General features: G+C 48.5%; 2 protein-coding genes across 2 annotated transcripts in view; one reads left to right on the forward strand and one right to left on the reverse strand.

The window, feature by feature from the left end:
* TMCO4 (transmembrane and coiled-coil domains 4) overlaps window positions 1-20,199 on the forward strand; it is a 35,874-nt gene extending 15,675 nt beyond the window's left edge. Inside the window, exons 10-13 of the mRNA XM_009953787.2 lie at window positions 1,281-1,365; window positions 5,089-5,206; window positions 8,191-8,308; window positions 19,879-20,199. Of these exons, the coding sequence (XP_009952089.1) occupies window positions 1,281-1,365; window positions 5,089-5,206; window positions 8,191-8,308; window positions 19,879-20,199 (642 nt within the window). The remainder of the gene's footprint in view (window positions 1-1,280; window positions 1,366-5,088; window positions 5,207-8,190; window positions 8,309-19,878) is intronic.
* A 3,013-nt stretch (window positions 20,200-23,212) lies between these two features.
* HTR6 (5-hydroxytryptamine receptor 6) lies at window positions 23,213-26,397 on the reverse strand. Its single transcript, XM_009953788.2, has 3 exons — window positions 25,669-26,397; window positions 23,911-24,069; window positions 23,213-23,632 (listed from the first exon to the last, which is right to left on the reverse strand). Exons 1-3 carry the CDS (start codon window positions 26,395-26,397, stop codon window positions 23,213-23,215), a joined length of 1,308 nt encoding a protein of 435 aa, XP_009952090.2.
* Window positions 26,398-26,638: the final 241 nt, after the last annotated feature.

Genomic DNA, 26,638 nt, shown 5'->3' on the forward strand with positions numbered 1-26,638 from the left:
CAGAGGAATCCTGCTAAGATTCGTTCCTTTTAACTCAAAGCTTTTCTAAATGAAGAAGAAGAGATCCAGGTTATAAATGACAAGTGGCTTGACCATGTCACCAAACAGCCAGGTCAAGCCACTCTGAAAACAGAAAGTAAAGAGAGCTGAACAGGAAAAGAGAATACAGAGCGTTAAAATACTCACTGATGATTAGGGAGCACTAACAAAACAGCGTAAGGGAAGACTGCGCAGCAGCAGATGCCCCGCGAGCCCTGGTTTTGCCTACAGAGAAGTAGAATGGGCTGGTGCCTGAAAGAAGTGACAGAAGTTATTAAGCCTCCCTGAGGAGGCTTGCAAAGGCATCTCTGCCCCCCAAAAGCCTGCCATTATCTGCTGGGCTATCACTGGCATGGAGGGAGGCTGTTTCTTGCTGGCCACGTGTTCATCTCACAGGCACCCTGGTCCGGGATCTATTACAGAGGAGCCCTGCGGGAGCCCTGGCCCCAGAGCTGCCTGTCGTAACAATGTGAAACAGCAGAGTAGAAATGAACTGGATTTCTCATAAAAATACAATCCCAGGAAAGGCAATAAATTTTATTTCATACAAGCCCTTTGTTTTGCTTGGGGACGTTTGTTACTGCCTTTTAAGCATTCGCTATTGTGAAAACACACATTCCAGTGTGCTGGAGCGTCTCAGGCGAGCTGGCGTGGTGTCTAGGGACTCCATCGCACACCTACTCCCTGGTTAATACAAAGACCATTTGTCACTGTTGTTCAGATTAGGCTTCCTTTGATCTTATAGAAAATCTTACCAGGCTATTGAAAATAAAAGCATACCGCACATCAGTTTTAGTAACAGCCACACAGTGCTGCTGTCATTCAGTCTTAAATCTAGCAGCGGTCAATATTTTTGTGTTGCAGCCACTTCTTCTGTTTAGTGAAACATTTCTAGGAAAATTTTGCTCCTTGAATTAGGCTTTCATTTGGAAATTTCAAAACAATGACAGCATCTGTTCTGTTTCTGTTTGAAACATCTGCTTTGATGTAACTTCTGATCATTAGAGTCTGTCAATTCTGAATATCAAAAAATAGGAGATACTCAGATATGCAGAATTCTCAATATTGAGCTTTGAGGATGCTTAATCCCTTTGAAATCAACCAAATTGCTCAAATGTTTAAAGGATCATGCACAAGCCTAAGTGCTTTGTGTGTCAGGGTCTCAGGGATCCTGTGGCCAGTCTCTCTTTCTAGGTCCAGACCAGTATTTGATGGTGTTTTCTCCTTTCCTCCTTTCTTAGGGCAAGCGACCTGTCACACTGATTGGCTTCAGTCTAGGTGCAAGAGTCATTTACTTCTGCCTGCAGGAAATGGCTCAAGAAAAAGGTAAAATTCACCTTCTAACTTTTTTCTCCTCTATTTTCCTTGCCGCTGGCAGCGAGGTTTTTCTTCCAAGAGGAAGAGTTCTTCTGGAACAGAGCTTGGGTCTTTTAGGGTAGGACAAAAACCTAAAAAAATGGTTTTGAAATGCATTTGGAGCCAACTTCTACTGTCATTTCCACCAGTTCAGTGGGTTAAATCTGCTGTCTGCACTCGTGGTGCTCCAGTCTGTCAGTTTGGTCTCCAGTCCGTAAACAACAACTTGACATTTTGTGACATTCGACTGCTGGATCAGTCTGTGAGCTGCCCACGCGGCACTGTGATCTTGGCAGAGGATGCTTTGCCTTTATTGGAAGCTCTCTGTAGCTATTGTATCTGATTCCCTGAGTCCTCCCTTCCATTTAAGTCACTGAAATGCCACTGTCATCTGCTATTTTCATGGTAATTTTTCCCCAAAGTCAAGTATAAAACCATCTGTCGATTTATTACCCATTGTGGTTCTGTTTATTAATAGATTCTATTTTTAATTTAGAAAAAGAATAAAACCATTATGATCCGTGGATGTAAATTGCGTCTTGGAGTTGAGTCAGCAGTGAGTGTGTGTGTGCAGCCTGCCTTCCCCCCTGCGTAGCTAATGTAATTCATTAACCATTTAGCCTCACAAAGAGTTGCTAATAGATAAGGAGCTTTGTAAAGTAAAACGTTCCATAAAGTCCAAGAAGGGGGGAATAGAGTCAAGCGAGGACGGAGAAGGTCAGCATTTGTTCTGCTGACGGCTGTATACCAGAACTTCACTTCTGGTTTAAGTCCTCAAATACAGGAATTCTGTTCTCAAAATAAATCTAATCGAATCCAGAATGGTCCTAAAGGAGTTATACTGAAGCCAGAACCCAGATCCCAGTCTGGCCCTAGATCTACTCTTTTTGTGTCCTAAGAACGCCAGGGGCTGGGATATTTTCAGGCTTTTATTTAACGGCCTGCAGCCTCTCGCTGGAACAACATGGACCATAGCTAAGTCATACGTGAAAGGAAATCATTAGGGGTCTTTAAGGTTGGCTGCCACTCTAAAGAAATCTAAGTGTCGTAATTATGTATGATAGCAGCTCCCCACTGTACACTAATTTTTCAGTTCCTTAATTGAATTATGAAAGCTGAGCTGTTTGCGAGATGGAAAGCAGCCTGTTTAGCGCAGATTGCCAAGGCATTCTTCACATGCACATTCCAGCGCAAGCCACAGAAGGAATGGAGCTGGGACCTGGGACATCTGAGACTGATTTGGGTTTGGACGTGGATGTCTCACACAAAAGAAACACGAGGCCTAGTCATGCAGGCCTTTTGTAGCCAGATGGCAGTGGCATTTCTGAGGACAAATAACTAATCATGGATTATCCAGTGAAACGCCATGGCAGAAACTCAAATTCTGTTAAAAGAAAATACTCTTCCGCAAAGCAATGAAATAACCTTTGGGATACTTCATCACAAATGACTTTGGAAGCCAGAGCTTAGTAGATTTCCAGAAAATGGTATTAGAGCAGAAGAGGTAGTAATGACCCGTCAGAGACAAGGTACTGCATGGGGCGATCACTGGTCTGATTCCTTCATCACGATTCCCACGGGTTTTAGTAATGAGAAGTGTAAACAAAACCAGCTAGTGGCTGTTAGCACCAGAACGTGAACCTTGAAACCAAACTGTGTGGGGTAGGAGCGCGGTATCGCACGTTACCCATTTCTCTGGCACTGATCACAGTGTCCTACCGAATTACCTGTGTGACCAGAATCAGCACTGGGTTATCACCTCTGCTGCGGTTAGGTGTCGGGAACGCGGCTGCCAAACTCTGCCATGGGACTCTGCCAGGGAGAGCCAAGGGCCACCCCTGTTCGCTGCTCCGGGAGGACCAGCATGATGAGGTGCTCTCCTCTTTGCCCAGTGAGCAGAACCCCAAAGGCACAGCAGAGCCCAGCTCCTGAGGCCTCTGGGTCAGCCTGGATCTTCCGTGCCTTTTCTGGACAAATCATCTTATCAGTTTTTAATTTTTGCCCATCAGTAATTCCTTTTTTTTTTTTTCCTTTTTCCTGCTTGTGCAGGCTTCGCCGTTCTTCATCATCTAAAAGATTTGTAAACTGCAAAATACATTTAATTTGTCTAGAGTGTCAGCGACTGTGTAGGCCAGTGATCTGTTCTCAGGTTTCTGTCCTCCTCTGTCAACACTCAAATAAAATTATTATTTTTCTAAACATTTTTGTTCTGAGCAAGAAATAAGCTGTACAAAGGACTGGAGAAACAAAAGCTTCCAATACCTTGCCCAAATGTTCGGGCTCCCAATGAATTAGCTGTTTGTTTATTCAGTTGGCTCACGCTGTGGCCATGGAATTTAGTACTTCGGTTGGAACGAGCTCCCCGTTCGCAAGGCTCTGGGTTTTATTTCATTGCCCATGATTATGGGAACAGGATGTTATTGCTCACAGATCACACTAACAAAATTGAATGGCTCTTTGCTGTTCTCTTGATTGGTGCAAAATTTGCTCTGCAATAAGAAATGATACCACGAGAGCTCTTTTGGATCGTTGTCAGGCGCTGGGATTTACGCTGCAGAGAGGGATGCAGGCGCTGCGGGCAGCTCCATGTGTCCTTTCAGCTATCAGGGAAAGGAAACCAATTGCTTTACGTTTAAAAAGTCTAGCCAGGCAGCACCGCTCCGTCATTCCGTGATGGGATGCCCAGTCATTCTCACCTTCACTTCCCCCTAAACTTCAGCATATTATTTTTCAAACGCCAGCCCGAGAGCAGTTTAGCTCTCCGCTTGGGAAGGCTGGTCTCCCACGGGTGGGAGTACGGATCTGGCACGCCGTGCCCATGAGCCTCCCGAGACGTGCGCTGCTGTGAATTTCATTGAACTGCTGTGGCATCCAGTGCTTCATCTCTGCTTGCAAGGAAGGTTTATGAACATATATTAACGTATTGTTTAAGAGTTTAAGAAAGTAGCAGAGCTGCCCAATATTTCTCATTCAATCATTATTTCTACTGGAATACCCCAGCTGCAGCTGTCTGATAAGAGAGGAACATTTATTATGCTTAAAAGTCAATATTCCTTTTCAGCATATCATGCCCTGGGCATTCAGTTTAAAGCACCCTTCAAGAAAATCTAACTAGTTTGATGGATTATCACTTCGTATTGGCAAATGCCTTCATTGTTGCGAGTTCCCAATCAATATTAAGGATTTGGAGGTTTTCTGTTGCATGTACAGGTCGTGTTTTTCACTCTGGTGAAGGACTGGTGTGGGCAGAGTTTATCGTGCTTAATATATGAGAGCATTTGCTCACTACATGGAATGTCAGTCCCTTTCGCCTGTTTCAAAGCGTAATAGTTCAGCTCTGTGCCAACCCAGATCAATACATCTGTGGAAAGAACTTCCCACAGGTTTGCTGCTTGAACTCCATCTCTCTGGGCAGAGGCCACTTCTCCCTCTTGCCATCAGCCCAGTTCCTTTCACTGTCTCAGGATCTCTAATTTTCACACTGACTCCAGCTGGAACTGCAGACACTTAACATTTGCACAAAATGATGTTTAAGATCCTCCTTTTCATTGTTTCTGTCTTTAAAATTTAAACCCCAGAAATGACGATTCTCCTGCAGTGCACATCTGAACGTAGCCCTCCTTCACGTACGTGTACAGTTATATTTTCTGATCTGCCTTCTAAATCTGAGCTTTTCTGCTGTTATTTTAATAGACTCTCAAGGGATCATTGAAGACGCGGTTTTACTGGGAGCTCCAGTGGAAGGAGAAGCCAAGTACTGGAAACCTATCACAAAAGTGGTGTCGGGCAGGATCATAAACGGTTATTGCAGGTCTGTACGTGCTCAGTCCCCTGCTTCATTAGCCTGGCGTCACTTTGAAACGATTTTGTACATTTACCCCTTTTCAACATTTTGTAAGTGAATAATCGTTCAGCTGGTGAGTGGGTTGATTCAGTCGTGCCAGAGACAGCAGTGCCAGAGCCTCTTCCCTCCGGAGGTCTCCCCCTCAGATTATTTGGAGATGACGGGCTTCAGGAGACGCTCAAAGGCTGTTCAGTCTCCAGCTCTTGGCTGTTTGCGATGCGCAGTTAACACTGGAAGCCTGAGGTGCTCAGTAGGGTTCATTCGGTGGCAGTGTTAGATCACCCTGGCAGCTTAAAGCTGGGTCAGTGTGTTTGTGTGCAGAATTTGACATATTCTGAGGCCCCTTTAAGTCTCGGCTTTAAGGACGATAAATACGGCCGTTAAGTTCACTGACAGTTAAAGAATGTGAGTTAAAATCTATAAAAGCTTTGAGATAGAATCCTCTAGGGACTGCTTATGGGGAACAAGATGTGAAAGTTGCAATGGAAGGGAAGGAGCTCAAGCAAATTGGTGATTTTTTTGTATCTAGCGTTAGTTTCTGGCCAAGATAGTCCACAGGAACACGATATTTTACTTACAAAGAAGGTGTAGCTGGAATAGCTGCAGCAGATATGAAGGCTATAAAAGAACAGAAAGGTTACCTTGAAGCCAAATATCAGCCTTTTAAAACTGTGCAGACAACTGCTGTGCAGAGTTGTGAGAGCTGCTGGGGGAGAAAAGGGAGATTCAGAGGCACGAAACAGCTGAAGCAATCTTATAAAAACTATTAAACATTCAAGTGACAGTATCAAATCTAGGGCCTGTGTATTGGAAGATAATTGTGACAGGAACACTGCTCACCAGCACAATTAGCAGAGGGGACATTAAAATGAAGGAACGAAGCAGGGAACACTAAGAGCATGAGAAAATAAATTGAGAAATAACCAGGCGAGGAGATTAGCGAAGAACATGTAAGTGCAAGTCAAGGCAGCGTATAAAGCTGTGAGCCCTCGGGTCAAGGACAGCTGAAAACGCTGTTGGTACTTCCCATACACACGCACACCTCTGTGCCTGCCTACAGCCGTGTGAGATGAGGAAGTACTGTATTACTGTGCACCTAACACAGTATATTAATCTCCAAAGAAGGACTAATAAAAGATTTAAAAGCATTCAAGATTAAACCAAGAAATTATTAATCCCATCCGTCAGTTAGGCTGAAAATTGTTGCTTTTGTCCTTTTTTTGGATCCCAGGAAGTTTATGGATGCTGGATGTGCACACCAGCTACGGTATCTGTTCGTGTGACATAAGGAAAAAGCAATTGCTGCCTCCTTGGGAGTGCTTCTGTGTTCCTCCAGGAAGCCATAAAGGATAGCAATTGTTGTATGTTACTGAATTTGCCCTGGCAAATATCGTTCCTCCCCATGTTATACAAAAACCAATTTCACTGCGAAAAGCTCCATTTCCTGTAATACAAAAAAATAAAAGATCTTGTTACAGTTTCAGAGCCTGCATGTGCTGTTGGAATAAAATAGCATGTGTGTTGGTACCTCTGTGTGCGCAGTAATTTGGTTTGTCTCTGCTTTGGCTAGCCCGTGTCTTGAATGTTGAATGAAAAATGATGTAGAAATTGTAGCTTGTGGCTCACAAATAGGAAGGAGCAGGTGAGGAGACTGTCAGGAGCTATTCCACTACGCTGGGTCTCCACTTTGCCCTCAGATGTTCAATTTGAGGGTTATTCAGTTTGTGTGAGGGGCAGCTAGAGGAGGTAACTGAGAGATATGGAGAACCTATGTGAGGCTATTAGATATGAGAGGAGGATTACACAAACATTTCGTGGTAAGACCTCACCTGATTCTGATTTCTCTGGTCTCTACTTATACCAATTGCGGCCTCGTTCGGTCACTTAGGAGTAACTCTCATGAGGTCAGATGAATTATATTGAATAGAATTCCTGCAAGATCAGATTTGGGCCCAGTTTGTTGAGCTTCAGTCCAGTGTTGCTTGTCTCCTTCGGCTTCGAAGTCTGAAAGGACCTGGAGAGTGAAAGCCAGCTGTCAGAGCTGTCCCATCCGATTTCACAGCAGGGTTACAAATTCCTAGTGGGAAACCTTAACCAAATTAGTTAAGACTCCCTCAGTTTTCGAAGGAACCCAGGCCTGAGTAGCGTGGGTGCACTGCAAAGATTTTGCAGAACTCTGCGTAGACTTAACAACTTCTAGCATAGACCACTCTGGAGAGGACAGGAGCAGCCAGAAGCAGCCCCTCGTGCAGGCACGTTTCACCTCCCACCATCCCAGAGCACAGATACCACTGGCATCCAACTTAAATCTACTCTATAGAGTGCAGTGGCGTTTAGGTGCCCAGATTTTATACAGTGTAGGAGGAGAGGTCACATATTTCCAAAGGACACATCGCCTTCTCTCACCGTGCTGTAGTCTGCCCTGAAACTCTCACAGTGACTTATGGCGATACTTTACGGCAGGAGCAAACTCTTCCTAGTTCTGTCACTGAAACCATGTATTTATACAGCACCTATAAATCAGGAGCACTCCAAGGAGCTTCACAGTCGGTATTTATGTCAGCAGCGTTGGCTTTGTGGGCCTCTTCACTGTCTACAGGGTGGAGAACTTCTACCTATTAGTACATTAAAAAGATGAAATAAGTGAATGTATTGCATTCTCTAAGCGAATACAGAAACAAAGGGAAGGGTCAGACTTTTAAACCTGCTGCACATAATGAGACTACACCCATGAATCAGGATTAAATTCAGACTTACACTACTGTGTCCCAGCAACCTGCCCTGACTTCGGCAACTGCTGCAATTCCTGCATCAGACAAAGCTGCAGCAGGTCTTGGTCCAGGCATCGCTGTGCTTCCCTGCCCTTCCACTCTTCCCGTGGTCTGAGAGGTCACATACTGCTTTGGTTTGGCAACAGGATTATTCACACACGTCTTCTGCTCTGCTCCTAGGGGGGACTGGCTGCTGAGGTTTGTATACAGAACCTCTTCTGTCCAGATCAACGTTGCAGGCCTCCAGCCAGTCGACTTGGATGACAGGAGGATGGTAAACATGGACCTTTCGTCTGTAGTAAGTAGGACTTCTTATATTCTGTTTGTTCTGTATTTCTGTCCTTTGCTTGCAGCACTGTAACCTCAGACTCATGGATTAGGGGAAGACAGGCTGCTGAAGAGAGCACTTCTGTTCACCTTGTCCCTCTTTCCTTTCTTTGCGATAACTCTCATCCCAGACTTCACTGTAGATTTTGTTGGCCCAGCCAGCGCTCAGTATTGAGCAAAATTATGAGAATTTACCTCTCTTGTTGGATATGTTTGGGGTTTTCTTTGTTCTGAAATATCTCCTACGGCAGACAGAAAGTGCCGTTATTCTCCAGGAAAGACCCTGCTGTCTTGCAAGCCCCAGCTTCAGCAGGTAGGTAGGATCAGCAGCTGGGAAACCTGGAGCTCAAGCATGCGACTGCAGAGCAGTCTTATCTTGGAGGAGCCTTCAGTGCTGTTCGGGTTTGTCTTTGCTCATGAGTGAGCTCTTCCACAGAAACCGTGCAGAACGTAGCTTGTGTTCTGCTTCATATTCACAGTAATCCTGGACATGCAATCTTGGTTTTCCATATCTTAATGTTTTACCTCATTTACTGGAAGACGCTCAGGACAAAGCTCAGGACACTTCCACGGTCGTTGTTCCTCCCGTGACTCCTCCCAAATGTCCCCACAAGCTGGTAAGGACTGTCAACGTTGCTCTGGAGCCAAAGGCACTTTAAGTGCTTTCAGATTTTTTGGAGCACCAGCCTGCTGAGCCTATAAATACCCAACTGTTACCAGCTCATTTCATTCATTATAACTGAGCTATGTACAGCCCTTGCCAGAAAACACAGGGCTTAATGCTGTACAGATAAAACAGAGACTTTGCAGAACACAATTTAGGCTTCCCAGAAGGAAGTGGTATAGTAGAGGCTTTCAAACATGGTCCAGTGCTGTAGCTGTTCTTGTATCTGGCTTAGCAGTTCCACATGCGCCCCCGTCCCTTTTTTCACCGTCCCCAGAGTTGCCATTAGTCGCTCGCCATCTGCTGCTGGCATGAAAAGAAAAAAGGCCAAAGATGTCAAGCAGTGGTGCCACTGGGGCGGCTTTTCCTGTTAGTTCAGTCCGTGTTACCCTCCTCTTTTTGACTTCTCTTCAGAGACCCTCTTTCTGTCGACCTTCTGCTTCCTGAACTTTGAAACCCCCCGGGGCCCTGCCCGGCTCGCAGCACCCTCTCCGTTCCCCCCGCCCAGAGGAGCAGTATTTACATTTCAGCTACATGGATAATGGTTTCAGAGCTGCTCTCTGCTGATCTTCTGTTGTGGTGCATCTGTAGCCATGCTGCACGATGCCAACAGACAATCCCAGCGCTGTTCTCATTTCGGAAAGAGCTGACACTTTCACTTGCTTAATCTCACTGCATAGCACTGGGGGGAAAAAGAGCAACGCCCGCAGGGGGAAAAACCTATATTAAGTAGGTGTCAGTCTCTTGATCCATTTTCCAGACGATGGAGCTTTATGAAAAGAAATACAGCACATTCTGATGGACATTTTAAAAAGGAGCAAGAACGGGGGAGGAAATATTTAGGGGCAATATTTTTTAAAGCGGCAAGAAAGCAAGGATGGATTTTGCCGCAAATACGGTGCAACAGAAATTATTAGAGAGATATTTTCTGTAATGGGGACCAGCTCCATCCCTGCAGATGCCCTTGCTGGAGGTCCCTGTGAGCCTCCTGCAGGCATAAGAATGGACAAGCTGGGATAGAACAAAGCACGGATGATGCAAAGTGCTCAGCAAGCATGTACCATGCAGGCAGCCTCAGTATTTTAGGCATCTCCCAGTCCATCCTTGATGAAAACTGGACTGGATCCAAAGGGCTTGGTCCTCTTTGCTGTGGAAGCATCAGAATCCTCAAATGAGTGGAGGACTAAGAGACCTCAGTATAAACAGGAGTTCACCTCCAAGGCATTTGTTGCTTGTCTCTCTTGATTAGTATGTTTTTTCTTTGATTGTCAGTAAAAAAAAGTGAGAGAAAAATGTCCTCCCACTCAGCAAATGCAGTTATAAAAGCCTTCCTAATGGTTACAATGGGACTGATTTATTCCGTTGATTTATTTGACAGCACCTGTTAGAGACCGAGGAAGTAATTGAGCTGCAGTGTATTGGATTGATTGCTGTTTGTGCAAATGGGACGTTGTAGATTACATTTTGCATTAACATCTGAATATTGCGGAGCTGCTCAGCGTCAGAACGTAGGCAGAGCGTTTTCACGGAGGCTCACAAGTCCAGAACGGGGGCTTCAGTCTCTCCGGGCAGTTTCACTACGGCAGAAACCAGGGGTGAACTCGCAAGCTTGGCGGCAGTAGGCATGCCTGGCTGGGAGTCGAGTCGAGAGCACGGATGGCTCATGGCAATTATTGTAGAAGTCAGTACTGTTCTCTCGTTAGTCCGACATGAAAACTGTCTTAAAGGTCTTTAGACTATGATTAAGTTTTGGATCGGCTTTAAAACTCCTTCCTTGCCCATGCTTTCGATGGCAGCTGCACTGGCCTTTTCTTACCCCTCACCCACACGCCGGCTGGCTGGCGGCTGCCCGCCGGCTGCTGGTGCTCACCAGTTCCGTAAGGGCAACGCCGGCTGAGAGCAAACCCCTCCTTGCTCAAAGACCTGCAGTGCCAGAGCCGTGCTCGGTACAGCCCCAGACTAGAGATACAAGGTCCTTTTTACTAGTCGCTGCAATGGTGCGTAGGGAAAACACGCGGGTGCATTTCACAGCCACGCTCTTCTCCTGCAGCGTCTCTGCACAGCGGAGGGCAGAGCAGCAGAGCGGCTTCTTAGAACAGTCGGTATCAGCAGACCTTTGCTTTTTCCCTCTGAGATACCTCAGAAGCTTTTTACCTCTTCTTTTCTTTGCTGCTGCAACTGAGCAGTGGGAAAGCTCTCTTTGTGACGATGATTAAAACCCAAGAATGACTGATCTCTCTTCCCAGAAGCTCTCTCAGAAGAGAGGCCTCGTATTCCCATTATGAGGGAAGGCAACGCGATTCAAGGCAGGCTGGCCTTCAGCCAGACAGGTACACACAGTGTACATAAACACCATAAGCAGATGAAAAGTCTGAATTTTGTGAAATCCAACTGATTTGGCACTTCTGTGAGTCAGGCTTTTTTCCCAAAATGCATTAAACTGTGGGGGTTTTCCCCTATATTCCCAAGACTTGCAGCAAAGAATTAATTGTGGTTATGAAATGTGAATTAATTAAGAACCCTGGGGAGTTCAAAAGGCAAAAGGTCGCCTATGTCTCGTTACACCTTTGTTTCCCTTGTTTCAAATGAGCAGGGCCACCTCCTGTGGTGACAGGCATTAACAGGATCAGAAGAGCAAGAGCTAAGGGCAGAACTCAGCTCCAGGTGGCGGCTCGAGGGAGCCTGGAGAGCCTTCTCTCACATCTGGGGGGCGTGCAAGTCTCTGTGGAAACCAGTCTATTCATCTGCTATAAGGTCACAGGGATGATTTCTTCCTGTGTCCCTATAACCCTGGCGTTGTCAGTGGCTTAGTTTTCTGTGATCCTTCTTGCTGTTGATCTGGGAGCTCCAAGAACCACACATTAAATACGCACTAAATACATTTTTCCTTTCAGGATGCCAGCAGAGGCAATGTCTATGTGTTAGAACAGAGGGAGAAACTGAAAAAGCTTTTCCAGAAAATTGTAAATGGAGCCATCAATAAGTTGCAGTTTGGTTTGGTTTTGTGGCAAACAAGAACACAAAGGCTGGTGTCCCTCCTTGCTTCAGCACAGATGTATTGCTCAACCTTTCTGTCCTCTGGGAGGCTGGGGATGTTTAGCTGCTTCTAAAAGGCAGAGAGAACCATTTTATAGCGCTCCTTGAGCCTTTATTTCATCAGGCTGGTGCCAAAATTCACAGGCGCCCTGCCACTCAGAAGCAGCTTGGTGCCGTAACGGCGTGGCCAACCTGCGGATTGATGGAAGTAATTTTCCCCTTTCCTCCCTCGTGCCGGGAACACGTGTGTGTCGTTTCACGGTGGGTTTCCACAGCATCTGTTCGCGTGCGTGCAGTGTGCGGACACCCCGACTACCCTGGGCAAAGCTGGATTTCTGGGACTGCAGCCCTCTCCTTCAGAAAAGCTGAGATTACTGAGGGCCGCATTTTGGAAAGATTCGCAGGTAGTTTATGTTCACATCTAATGCAATTCAACAGACGAAATCTGCTGTTCCATTAGAGCAACCAGCAAGGTTTTGATACCATGGCATCTTTCTCCCATGGAGCATAACCATTTGCATGACTTATCATCTTTTATAGATTTTTCTCACACTTTACGCATCAGAGCACCTTGCATTTGAAAATCAGGCTGTTCTTGCAAAGCCAGGCGTTGCAGACTCCGTTCTTGACAGGTTTGCAGGGAACAGTTTTACAGCTGTTGACTCAATTGCAAGCAGCTATCCCATCCCACAGACCTTCCTTGAGCAGAACTGCCAGCAAAAGCAGTGGGAGTTTTCCCCAAGCAGTGTTAATAATGTTGGATTCTGCAAGAGTGGCTCCACAAAGCACCGTGAGGTGAAATAAGGATATTTAGCTTTCTATTTCCTGTCTTATGTTGGAATATGAACGCTAATTCTGTGTAATTTTTGTGTTCAGCTTTGAGCTTTGTTTCTAATTTCTTCAGCTAACGTGGAAAGAAAACTCAGTTGCAACATTAACACAAAAGTGCTAACCAAGGGGAAGGCTGACTTGGCTGACACACTGTGTACGCGAGGTTTTCTCCTGTGGCACAGTTTCAGCTAATGTGTTTGAGATCTTGCGATTACAACAGTGCGTAGTGATGTGAGCTGAGTGTAGCTGAAACACCATGAAGCTTACTGCTGCCTGCTGCCCCAGTGACACTAGGGTAAGGGAAGGTCTTAAACTCGCTGCAGGTCGCGCTGTGATGGATTTGTAGGCGACCACATTGCTAAGGAGCGATGTTGCACTACTCCATAGCTGTTGAAGCTTCCCAAATGCCTGACTTCTTGCCCAGATAAATTATTACCATCAGCTCAAAAAGGAGATCAAGGGCTGAATAAGCTGAGAACGGGTCATTGTCCCCAAAGATGGCAAAATTTCCCTTAATTATCCAAAAGTGATCTTGTTTCGTGGAGTTGAGCTGAGAAGCTGGTTTGAGAGCTGTGAAAATGGCAGAAAATGGTAACGTTTCAGCTGCCGAATCTATTCCTGGAGCAAGATGGGGGGAGGAAGGGTGATCAATCCCTTTCAGTGTGACAGAGGAGTCACCCTCTGCTGCAGGCAGGTCCTGTTACATCATCCTGATTGAGGAGACTGAGTCTCATCTCAATGTCTTCATCTGGACTCTTGAAAAATCCTCCACAACCCTGGCTGGATCAATGTAGCCGGGATTCTGGGTCAGTAGGGGACTGCTGTGGTTTAGAATGTCAGATATCTGCTACGTTGAGGAACAGTCCAGTTTGATATATCAGTCCAGTCTTTATTTTGGGGGAATCTCTTTTCCTCTGAGGCCCAAGAAATTATGTTCAAATTATTCCCCAGCAATCATTCTATGCACAGTTTATGCTGGGCCTTTTAAAACATTCTTTATACCATCTAATTTAAATAATTTCCACTTGGATTAGTACCAAATAATGAGTATTTGATTATAGCCACCTTAGAAGTGAGTGGCATGTTTTTGATATAGCTGGAAAGACTCTTGAGTGCTCAGACACCAGCCTAAAGAAAAGAACCGATTCCACTTCTGACAGTCAACAGCGAGAACATCAGCAAAAAAAATAGTCAACAGCAGCTCCACAAACAGTTGAAAAATTGATGGGAGCAGCTGCCGCCTTCAGCTGGCTGGCGTGGCGTGCGGAGTGCGATACCTGTCAGCAGAGGGACGTGGGGAAGGCACCTGGAAACTCTCAAGGGCTCGCTTATTCACTCAGAATTTACAGAGCTCCTTCTTCCTAACTTTGTCCTGCCCATCATCGCTGATGTACAGCTGCTCTCCCTCTCGCCCCCTTAGGGCTTCACACTTCCAAAACATGCTTCCTCCATTTTCTTCCTCTGTTTTCTTGTTATATTCTGTATTTTACTCCTCTCCATCCTAAAGTCCTCTTGGAATTGGTGAAGGTAAATTGAGGTTTTCAGCAGTGGACGACTCCAGCAGTGTTTACCCAAAATTTTCAACAGTGACATCTTCCCTCAAAATGTATCAAAGTTTGATGGAAAAAGTCCTTGGAAAAAGTTACTGTGTTGGTGTGAAATTGGCCCGAGCGCTGTCTGAGGGTAACGTCCCTCAGTGATGGTCCCAGAGGTGCGAATGTCTTGATCAATGAGTTGTGGCTGAAAGATGACTGCATTCAAAATGACAGTCTTGCTCAAAAAAATATCGCTGTGATTAAATGAGAACTTTTACCGGTCAAGTTAGTTTTTAAACAAGAAGAAGAATAAGAATCGAGTGAGTTATTCTGTACACAAGAAGTGTAATTGCGTGAAGGGGCGATTCAGAAGCAAAGCCCATTAGCTTCAGCTGAATCATCCTCCAATCTTTCTGCCATCAGTTTTTCAGACCGAAAATAGAAACATTAAAGAGGAATAATGCAAAGGACATTGATAGTATTTTCAAAATAAATTCAGCTCTATAAAGTTTTCCTCAAATATATGTTTATTAGCTTCTCCTCTGCTGGAAGCCAGGGCTGCTAACGCTCAGGATATCCCTGTAGTGCAAGGGAGGACTTGCCACAGATGCCAAATTCACATTTTTTAATAAATCCATGTAAGTTCCAGCTCCTGAATTAGTGGACACGCTCACTGTCCTCACTTTCAGGAAACTTTGTTTCCTAAGAACCCAAACAGAAGAATTTTATTTCTGTTTTAACTTCATTCAGCCACAGCCTCTTTCGAGGTTCGTTTAATGTTCTGGTTCTCACGATGGGAGCCTGCTCAGCCCCTGGCTTTTGCCAGGTCCAGCCCCATTCCCCTGCCCGGGCAGAGCTCGGTCTTTGCCGTAAACTGCCAGAAAACTGTGGAAAACGGGACCTTTTCTGCCCTCTACCATGCAAGGCGTACCCAGCGCTCCGAATTAAGGCTGGTGCTGACACGTAGGAATAACTCTGACCAGAGGAGCCTGCCCGCTTGGCAGAGGTGGCTGCGTTTTGAGTGATAACCTGGCATAGCTTGGGATCCCTATCGTCACTCAGCCTGTGCCACCCTCTGGAAGAGGAGGGCTGCGCGGACTTGGAGGCAGAATTTTTTGGAAAGCAATAGTGACATTCCAGTTTCTTCCCTTCTTTACCCATGCTACCCCACAACTGGCCGGCACAGGGCTGCGCTCCGGTTCTCTTCCTGAACGACAAGTTCACTGCCACTTCTGGAAACAGAGGGTAAAGCCAAGAGCTGAACTGGCAATAACCAAAGTTGCTGAGCTGGCTCTACTGAGACAGGCCACCCGGAGGCAGTTTGCATTTCATTATGTGTGTACACGCAGTGTCTGACACCCCAGCAGGAAGAAAAGGCGGCTGAAAGGTGAGGTGTGATTATTATCCGAGCTTCAGGAACTGCAGCTCAGCCTATTAACTGTTTTCACCCCACAGAAAATACTGTTTCCTATTAAAACAGAGAGTTTTTGTCAAAAGGGAATCCTGAAACTGTGGTGTCCTCCGAATCATTACTGCTCCTGCTGAAATCACAAAGCTCTAGAGAGATGTTTTAACTTGAGGGTAGCTTTCTCCTGCATGATCAAGTTGGACGTGACGGGCTCAAATCAAATCAAAGAGGTGAAATTCTCAGCCATGTTAATGACCTGCGCTCCTGCGACTCGCCGAGTACTGTGAATCCTCTGCTCCCGCTGCGTGCCTCCCGTGCTCCTCAGCGATTCTCTGTGAACCCACAGGATGTCTGGTCCGGGAGGGCCGGAGGAAGGCAGAGCCCAGCTGCTCTGTCCTTGATCTCTCCCTGCAGGTAGCCAAGGTGCCTTTCAGCTGAGCTGCTGTGAATCACGCAGCCCTGCGAAGCCCACAGCTGTGCGAGCTGCGCCGGGCTTTGGAGCTGGCCTGGGCTCCTGGTGTTGGCCGCTGGGATCGGTGGAGGAGCTTGTTTTGAAGGAAAATGGATCTTAAAACAGTTGGCTCTGGAGTGAGCATTCTTCTGCCACACCAAGAGGTTAATGTCAGTGTGATACCCAGTGCTGTGATGGAGCAAGTCTTGCCTGTGCTCGTGTGAGTCCGTGGCAGAGCCAGGGTCGTACGTAGTATCTCCTTTCTCCCAGGTCCTTTCTCTCTCCACCACTTGGCAGGCTCCCCAGGCATCCCCGCTGGGCTCTGGGGTACACCTTGCGTTCCTGCAGCTCAAAGCCTGCGAGAAGTCGGGATTCTTCCTCTGTCCTGAAGAGCTGGATGGATCCTGTGCTGGGGCTTTATCTGTTCTTTCGCGACACTGGGGAAAACCGACCGCAAGGGCAATCGAGTGGAGCCGTGGAGATTGCACCGGCTTACTGCTAACGGGGAGAGCTGCGTGGTAACTGCAGATTGATTCCACTGTCATCAGACACGCTGATCTCTGTCCCCTGTCCCTCTCCCCCTAGAGCTGCTGTCATTAACGCGGAGAGCAGCATCCGTGCCGCAGAGCTCACGGCTCGCCTCGGTACAGCGGCCACCAGCGAATTGGTTGCAGGCCCAGGAGTGGCGTTATTTGTTTTTAAAGCTCCTGTAAATTGAACTGTGTTTTTATGACACCATAACCAGAGGCACTTATTGTACCAAATAAAAAGACTTCCATTTGAATTTAATAGACGCAGCTGATGATGCTCAGTGACATTTTTGACACTTTTGGGTGGATTTGAACTTGAAAACCTTTCCAAACTTCCTGAACTGATGGCTCCTTTCAGCTGACCGATGGATCCACCTGAGCATTGCTGTCCTCTGTGGCCCTTTGGAGATCTTCCTGCACAATGCTGGAGTCCTGCAGCAGAGCCAGTGACACAGGCAGCTGCCTTGTGTTTGCCAATGAGTCAATGCAACCGTAAAATCAGATGGAACAGAGGAGGAGTCACCTAAGCACAATGATAAACCTACCCCACGGCCTCCATTTCCTTATAACAAGCATGAATATGATTTGCTTTGGTTACAAGAACACTTTTCTATTCTGAAATCCCGCCTGTACTTCGTTCTGACAAACATTCAAACAAATGTTTATTTCCCTTTAAAGTTTTTATTGTCCCTTACAGTGTTTCAGATGTTCCCAGCCAGCACAGCCCACCCAGCGGGGGAATTCAGCTTTTCAGATTGCAGATGAAAACAGGCTTTATGAGAGATGGAGTTGCTGAATTTTCGCACCAGGACGATGTCAGAGCTTTAAAGCGGCATGGCAGTTTGCTCGCTGGTCTTTTCCTGATGGCTCGGTACTTAATGTCCAGTACAGCAGAGAAAGAGTCCTGCCTCCTCCAAGGCTTCTCAGGGCTTGCATTGGTCTGGCTTGATGGAATCTTCTCCTGGGCCACCCTGGAAACAGAAGTGAGTTTCCTTTGAAGAGATTTAGTGGTAGGAGCAGACCTGCAGTAAGGGACAGGCTTTCAGGAGGTCTCAGCTTCTCTTCTAGCTGCATGAGGAAAGGCGCAGCTCTTCAGAATTGCTCATACCCAGCGTCTCTCGGCGATCGTGGTGCTCAGGAGGAGGAATTCCCCGCTGGTTTAGTGGAAGCTGCTGGATGCTGAGGACTTATGAAATTCTAGTCCTTAGGGCAGCAGAGGAAATTTGTTCTCTCTGACTAATGGCTGGGTAACGTAACAGGCTGAGAAATCCCCAAGTGCTGACCAGGACAGGTAGGTTGTGGTGCCTGTAGAGGTTTCAGATACAGCAAACCAAGAGACTTCAGCAACCCCTCCCAGTTAAGTCCATTTCCTTCTCGTTTCTCTCCACCTTGTCCAGCGCTGTGCTCATTCCTTCTTTAGCACCAAGCCCCCCTACTGAGTAGTAAAAGCTTTGTCCTTTTTCAGAGAACGATGTACACAACAGCCAGTCCGTTAGTCCTTCAATGGTTATTTTAATTAACTAATCTGTTCAAAACATCAAGAGCCTGTTGAGCCATCTGGACTGATTAAAGTCGCATATTGCATTATGAACGTGCTGATTAAATCCTGCATTTTGCTCCAAGTCCATCCAAACGATACCACTCAAAAGCTGCTTCACGCCAACAGCTAGGAGGCTTGAGTTTTGCCCGTGCAGGACAGGAGGTTTGCTTTGGGGTTGGGCAGAGGTGTGCTGGTAACCCTGGTTGCTGGAAGGACTGCCCAGGCATCCGCCAGCCGCGCCGACTGAGCTAGCGGGGAGGCGAGCAGAGGCTCCACGGCTGGGTTTCTTTGCAGAGCCCTGCCAAGAGCTCTTACCGCCTCGTACGAGCAGACAGCCCCTCCCTGGGGCGCTCGTACAGGCGGCTGGGAAGCAGAAAACCTGGGACTGTGGTGTCGGGTATTCCCTGCTCTGGGAATTCCCTAATTCCTAGCAAGATTTGGGAAAATAAGAGGCAGCATTGCCTGAGACAGCCTTTTGGCGGAGTCAGGGAGGATTTAAACTGTTAGAATTTACCCAAGATGCTAAAATACCTTAGGGTGCAAATCATAGCCCTTAACCTCTGCTGAGATCTACAGGCCGGCTGTGAGCGTACCCCCAAAATACCCCCGACTCAGCCCCACCGCACTTTTCCTCTCCACAGAAAAACCCACTGTAAATCCACCTTGTGATTCTTTGCTCCCATCGCTTCCTCCCATGTTGGCTGTGAGCACAGCAGCAAAGGAGATCTGAAGGCTGGTCTCTAGAAGGATCTTGGCTGCCATGACTTCAAACGCTCAGCTTGCACAGGACATCTGAAACAGAGGAGGCAGTTTCTGCCTTTCCAGCCAGGCAGCCTTTAGCATATGACAATAATAACCTGCAGAAGAGATTTCCTCTCCCTCCTGTGCCCTGACTGGAAGAGTGCATTCCAGCATCCATCTCAGACAGGTTTATTTTGTAATGGAAATCACCGTACAAAGAAAACATGTGGGGTTCTGCACGTATTGTTGACTTCAATTTGGTTTATGAACCCATAACTCTCAGGCTCCCGGTTTTATATGGCATGGGACAGATCAGTGCACCTTCCAGCCAAGAACCTTAACACGCTTGGTAGCTGTTGTGAGATTTAATGACTACATCCTAATTTAAAAAAGATAATCTTGGCTTTTACAAGGGAGCTGAGGCACAGGGAGGACACAGGATTTAGCAGAGAACAGGGAGCTGGAATAGGACAACTCGTCTCCTACCTGGGCGTCTCTCACCATGGCAGATCACCTCCTCCCTCACCCTCTTGGCACCCAGAATCTGGGGGTTTGTGACTCAGCAATGTCCAAACGTTTAAACATGCACATCTTAGAGGAAAAGTAATCCAGCAGCAGCGTGTGCCACAACAGGTGCGGCCAGTTCGGGTTATTCAACGGACAACTGCATTTCTCAGACCTCATTTTTTTCAGCCTTTCAGAGCTAAAACCAAGTCTCACGGCAGCGGTGGCCTTTGGGATGAGGGACTTGACTGAGCTGGGTTCCCCGCAGCTTCCCCACTAACAAGACTCTTGTTGCTTGCAGGTAAACGGCCACCTGGACTACATGAAGCAAATGGACACGATCCTAAAAGCTGTGGGTGTTAAAACCAAGGGAGAGAGGGGCAGCAGCAGTCTTTTCTCCCCGCTCACCGAGGAGTCCCAGCGGGCAGCAGGCAGCGAGCCCCAGGAAGAGGAAAACACCGTGCGAGAGGAGGATGCGGCTGGTGGTGAGGCTCTCCCAGCCGGCCACGCTCGGCGCCGTGATCCCCCCGGCTGTCCCTCGGGAGAAGCCTCGCTGCCCTGCCCAGACTGTTCAAACAGCGGGGACAGCGGGAAACAGGCAGCGGGCGAAGGAGCAAATTAGAGCTCTCCGTGTTGGGCAGAGATGCTCAGGCAGCGCTAAAACCGCTTTCAAAGCACCCTCCACGGCACTGGGATTCCCAGAGGGTTATCGGTAGAGCCGGCGGAGCTGAGGCTGCCGTTTTCAGACCCTCCCGAGAGCCTGGAGCGTGGCACCGGTGTGGCACTGGATCAAAGCTTTCGGAGCAGCTGCCCGTGGCATCTCCCTTGGACGAGAAAGGGCTGATTCCTGCCTGAATCAGCGTTGCTCCTCAGGAAGCGGCGGCACTTCCCTCCTCGCACCAACTGGGTTTATTCTTGGGGGAAGCAGCTGTCACCATTAGGGACTGCGTCTCTGCTGTATAACTCTTGGGAAAGCAGGTGGCTCTCTGGGTAACTTTAAGCCTATTGTGGAGAAGGGCTCGTCACTAGGAAATTAAAAACATTTTTCAACCAGTGGTTCATTTGGGGTTTGGTTTTCGGGTCAGCAGGCGTGTCGCAGGCTCCGGCTGCCCAGCAGTGAACATCTCGGCGTCCGTGTTTCGGCTCTGCAAACCGGGGAGGCGAAAGGCTCGGGCTACCTGGCTGCCTTCCCCAGTCTGCTGCTGGTTTGCTGCCAGGGTTTGGGCACTTTCCAATCAATGAGGCTGTTTCCCTATCTGCAAGCTGAGGGCGATGAGTGTTCGAGGCCTCATTACTATTAGGAACATGCTTTGAGTCCTTAGGTGAAAGACAGCAGAAGAAACAGAGTGGGCTTTTTATGATTTATTACTTTGTGAAACTTCCTCCCAGGCTTTGCAAGCCAGCAACCCACAGAGACTTTCCGTCTGTGTCCCACACACATCTCCGGCCTTAAAAGCCCCCTCTAGACAGATTTTTAAATGGCTTAGAATGAAACCGAGACTTGGCATAGGATAAACGTGAATCTGTTTGATCTCTACCTCCTTCCACACAAGCGAATTGGCATCCACTGTCTTCTCCCCCCATCTCAAACCGGAGGGAGGGACCCTGCTTTACATCCCCTGCTATGCCCAGTCTTCCAAAACTGCCTGGGACAGATCCACATCTTCCATAAAAGGTCCTTTTCTGGCTTATTTTGCTGCTAAACCCAAGAAAACGCATCTAGCAGGAGCACGGCAGGAGGCTAACCCCCCTTCTTTGTGTTTTAAAACAAGCGCTGGGTGGTACGAATACCTTCCCACATCCAGATCGGGAAGGTGCCCGTGACTCACGAGAGGGGAAACAGTGCGATTGCAGCCTCTGGTTTCGGCGTTGATGCCGTTGGCTGCAGGGATATGATTCTTCCACCGCATCAGAGGATTTGTCCACAAGCAAACTCCTTATTTCCAAAGAATTGGCTCGATGGGAGTAACGCCTTATTGCTTTTGAACTCCTGGCTTGAAGAAGCAGTCTCTCTTTGTCCATCTCCTAAAGCCTGTCCCTGCTGATTTGGCTGCCTAAAGGACCTTCGGGGTTCATTGTGTATTTTTCTACTCCTTTTTAACTGGAGTTGTAGTCAAAGTATGTTGGTTTTATATAAAGCCTTTTGTGGAAAGATGGACGTATTTATCTGCGTGCTTGATACCAAACCCAAGCTAGCTGTCCACGGATAGGGCAAAAATGTATTAAACAGCTCGATGTTTGAACCTGTGCTCAGTCCTCCCTTTGTCACGGTCATCCATCACTGACCGCGGGGCCAGCCGTCCGTTGCAAGGGGATTTGTAGCAAATAAATGACAAGTTGGTTGTAAAAACACTTGTTGTTCAGTTCTGGAACGTACGTGGGCAACGTGGAAAGAAAACTAATGAGACTGGCTTGGTGTGTGGCTGCTTCTTCCAGCATCCCATGTCCTAGGGATGCTTTGAGCTCGTCCGTGGAATTGTGAGCTTCAGGAGCACAATCAAACTCGTTAGTGTGGGCTGGGAAACAGGCAGCAAGGGTACGAGTCCAAGGAGGGCACGGAAACCAACTGCCAACCCATCCCTACATCTGAAAGGCACTTGAGGAAGAATTTGCTGAAGCATTTGTTTTATTATTTTTTTTAAGTGCCCACTTACCGTATTACTCACTATTGTCTCTGCTTATGGCTGGGGGGGGGGGGGGGGGGCTGGCATTGTCATTTAAAAGACAATAGTCGTTTAGATTCTTATTTGAAGGGGAAAAAAAGAGTGTATTTTCTAATTGCGTCATCTAAAAATTGATGGATTGTCAGAGCAAAGTATGATGGTCATACGCCAAAAATAGGAAGCTGTGGGATGAAATCTAAAGGGAAGCTTATCTCGGTGCTTACTACTGTCAGGATACCCATGGCGCCACAAACAAGTCAAACACCCACACCCTTGCTGAATATCCAAAAAGCTGTGTGGAACATTTTGCATCAAACTTAATCCCCCGTAGTGCAGGCTGTTCGTGATTAAACACGATGGTTTCACTGTGTTGCAACTCACCGCTTTCACAAGAAACCGAGGCAGATACAGTCCAAATCAGGCAAGGAAATTAAACTCCAAGAAGACATGATGTTCCGTGGACTGGAGCAGCCCCAAACCTCTCGTCCATGAATCACGGGATGTAGTTTCCACCGTTCTTCTTGGTGCACTTGGTGAGACAGAGGTGATCTGCTGAGCTCTGTGAGTGGAAGCTGAAAACTCAGCCTTGGTTGAAGCTTAGGGAGACACTGGCTGGCAGAAGGGTCTGGAGTCCGAGGTTCAGACTAACCAGAGATGAAAAGGCCGTGAGAAGCAGCTCTTGGAGAAGTGTGAGGGATTGGTGACGGTGAGCAAAGGAGGGATGGAAAGAGAGAGAAACAAGGCAGATGAATTCAGCAGTAAAACGTGGCTCTGCACTGATTAATCCTGCCCACAGAAGTGCTCGGTGACATCTCCAAGGAGATGCACATTGCGCTTGAAGGGGATATCGCACAGCAATGCATGGGCAGGGAGACGTCTTGCGGCGTATCGGCCCTCCGGCGCGTTTGCCTTGGGCTGGGGGCTCCTTCCCGGCACGCAGAGGTCCGTAACCCCCCGTCGGGACGCCCTCGCTCAGGCCACGGGGGTGCCGAGCTGCTTGGGCTGCAGCTCCGCGTCCGGGGGCTCCACGTCGAAAAGGTTGGCCAAGCGGGCGCCGGGGGCCGGGAGAGCCGGGGGGCGGGCGCCGGCCGGCAGCAGGCTGTGGTCGTTCCCCAGCACCCCGGAGTCAACCGAGTCAGTCTCAGCCTGCAAGGTGAGGACGTTCTTGAGGGACGTGGCGGCGCGGGGTCCGCTGTTGGAGTTCCTCATGGAGAGGGAGATGGCGCTGGGACGGGGCTCCCCCGAGCGCCGGCAGCAGGGCAGGTATTTGCCCATGGCCCTCTTGAAGTCCCTCATGAAGAGCGGGTAGATGATGGGGTTCATGGTGCTGTTGCAGTACCCGAGCCAGGTGAGCACGTCAAAGAAGGCGGCCGGGACGCAGCTGCAGACTGCCTGGCGGGGGGGACACCGCAAGGATTAGCAGCGTCTCCCACCTCGGCCCCGATCCAGAGCGGTTTCCCAGACATGCGAATATTTCCCTTTCGAAGGGACCCTTTAAAACCCTTTTGAAGGGTTTTTCCTTGCTGTTGCTCCCTGGGGAAATGGCACCTTTGGTCCCAGAGGCTTTCCAGCGAGACCTGCAGGTGCCTAAGGCTGAACCCAGCTGGATTCAAAGTGAAAAGCTTTTGAAAACCCGACATAAAATAAAAAACCAAAACACACGTCCTTACCTGCGTCACGTTGGTGATGAAGAAGGGGAGCCAAGCCACGAAGAACATGCCCAGGAGGATGCCCAGCGTCAGGCTGGCCTTCAGCGCCTTCTTGCTGTGCTTGTTGGCGAACCTCCTGCTCTCGCTGCCGGCCGCGGGCTGGCTCGGGGCGCAGGGAACCTGCAGCGGGAGACGGGGCGGTGAGCAAGCACATCTGCCCGGCCCGGAGCCACTGGCACCAGCCTCCTGCCCAAGGAAAGTGGCGTTTAGTGCTGCAAATCCTGCAAAAATCCCCGCTGTTATTTCCCTTCCCACAAGGGGGGGGGAGGATGGCACACACTGCAGCCCCTGGACCAGAAATCAGGAAGAGGAAGCACTAGAAACCCTCAACATGGAGCTTTTTTTTTTTTTTATCTGTAAAATACGGGCTTTATCATTAGGCTGCTTTTTTAATAGAAAAATCCAACGCAGTTAATGTTTTGGTGAGGATAAAGCATGCCCTAAAGAGCCAGCTCTAGCTGCTGATTAGAGCAGCAAACTAATTATATTTTTTAAAGCAGGACGTCAAACATTTCAGCCTACAAACACCATAACTGACTCAGTCCTCTATCCGCTCTTGCAATCTAAAATGAAGTTATTATCTCAGCCCGCCGCCGTAATTAAATGAGGCCCCGTTACCGCTCAGCTCCCTGCCCCAAAAGAGAACCAAAACCCAGTTAAAAAGATGAAACTTGAGGGTTCCCTGTCTGACACCTTGTTTTCAGCTCGCCCTCCGCCTCAGCCGATTCAGGGCTCCTCGGAATCTGCCGGGACACTTGAAATACGGGGGGAGGACGCTGGTTTTCCAGGGCAGAGCAGAGCTCCTGAGCATCCCCCAGTCCCCTGAGCGGGGCAGCACTGGGGCCGCAGGGCTGCGGCAGATTGTGTCTGTAGAGTCCAAAAACTTGGCGGGCGGGGGGGAAAAAACATTTTCTGATATTGGCTGTTGATTCTTTGATTCTCATTTTCCTTTTGAAAGTCTGGTCCATGTGATCATGTGCGGGAGAGCTGGCCAGGTCAGAGAGTCCTGGCTCCTTTCTTAAAAGAGAAAGAACAACAAACTAAATGAAGGTATTTAAAGGCAATTAAGTTTGTCTTTTCCCTGTAGGATATGAGGTCAATAAAGCCTATTACAGGGAATTAAAGCTGTTAGATTTAGCGGCAATTGCCTTCTCCCGGAGAAATACAAACAAGCGCAGCCACGTTTTGGTGATAAAAAACACACACCGGTTTAACCAGCGATCGAGCAAGGAGGTATTTTACAGTTCCCGTTATAGACCAGGAAACAAAAATAGAAGCTGGTCGTTCAAAATAAGGTGCTCTCCAGAATTTGGTATTTGCTATTATTTAAACTCCTTCTCCCCCATATGTCTCACACCCACCATGGCCAAGATTTACTAGTGGAAAGTCAGATAAGATTAAAACCCTCCGGGATGACGCTAGCCAAGAGGGGGGCGAAACTGCATTTATTTTTGCCTGTATCTTAATTTATTTCTCTGCTTCTGCTCATGCTGTTTCTGTGCTCCTGAGCAGCTTAAACGCACACCGTTGCTGGGACAAAACATGGGGCACCTCAGAGGACATCAGGGAGGTGGATGTTGCCCAAAATCTCCCTCCCTGCGGGCTGGTTGCCAAAGCCCTTTGCCAGCTCCGGCCCCGAGGCCGTCCAGAAGGCAGAAACACCCCACGCACCCAAACCACGGGGGTCTGCAAGGAGCAACGTCCCTGTAGCCACCTTACCTGTGGCGTGGTCTCGTCAGCAGTGGCGGTGGCCACGTTGGAGGCGAGGGAAGCCACCTGCACCGCTTGCTTGCGAGCTGCCAGGAGGATGCGGCAGTAGGTGAAGGAGATGGCGGTGGATGGGAGAAAGAAAGTCAGGCAGGAGGCCACCAAGGCGTAGGGCAAGCTGACCAGTAGCCGGCACTGGTCCTCATCCCCCCGGGAGGTGACGTTTGGGGACCGGACCTCGAACTCCAGCTCGTGCCAGCCCATCTTGATGGGCAGGAAGGAGGCCAGGGCAGCCAAGGTCCAGGTGGCCAGGATGAGCCAGAGGGCTCTGCAGGAGGTCATTCGCAGCTTGTATTTGAGGGGGGAGATGATGAGCAGGTAGCGGTCCAAGCTGATGACGCAGAGGTTGAGGATGGAGGCGCTGCAGCACATGACGTCGAAGGAGTACCAGAGGGAGCAGAAGTCACCCCGCAGCACCCAGCGGCCGTAGAGCTGGTTGAGCATGGCCGGGGGCATGACCACCAACCCCACCATCAGGTCGGACATGAAGAGGGACACCAAGAAGTAGTTGGAGGTGTTGCGAAGGGAGCGCTGGGTGATGATGAGGAGGATGAGGAGGAAGTTACCCGCCGTGGTCAGCAGGATGATGAAGCAGAGGAAAGCGGCCACCCAGCTGCTCCCCACCAGCAGCGAGCGCTCCCCCAGCACACTGGCATTGGGGGCCCCCAAATGGCCCTCCATGAGGAGCCGCGTGGCAGGGCTGGCTCTGGAGCTCAAGGGACCTTCTCCAGCCTCGACCTGTGCTAAGTGATCATCGCCGGAGCCAGCTCCAGGGGAAGAAGTACCATCTCCCTGTCTCCTCTCTGTGTCTGTCCTCCTTTCTCCTCTCCTCCTCCTCTCCCTCTCTTCCCCCACTCTCTCTTCACTGGAAATCAGGACAGAGTGACATTCCCAGGAGCCGATCAGCAGTAGCAAGGTTCCC

Source organism: Leptosomus discolor, chromosome 20 (genome assembly GCF_034619465.1).
Source record: "Leptosomus discolor isolate bLepDis1 chromosome 20, bLepDis1.hap2, whole genome shotgun sequence".
In the NCBI taxonomy this organism is placed as follows: Eukaryota; Metazoa; Chordata; class Aves; order Leptosomiformes; family Leptosomidae; genus Leptosomus; species Leptosomus discolor.

Coding starts and splice junctions, on each gene's coding strand:
- HTR6 (XM_009953788.2), bottom strand. CDS start 26,397: ATGGAGGGCCATTTGGGGGCCCCCAATGCCAGTGTGCTGGGGGAGCGC. Junction 24,070..25,668: donor CTGACGAGACCACGCCACAG/GTAAGGTGGCTA, acceptor CTCCCGCTGCAG/GTTCCCTGCGCCCCGAGCCA. Junction 23,633..23,910: donor TCATCACCAACGTGACGCAG/GTAAGGACGTGT, acceptor CCCCCCCGCCAG/GCAGTCTGCAGCTGCGTCCC.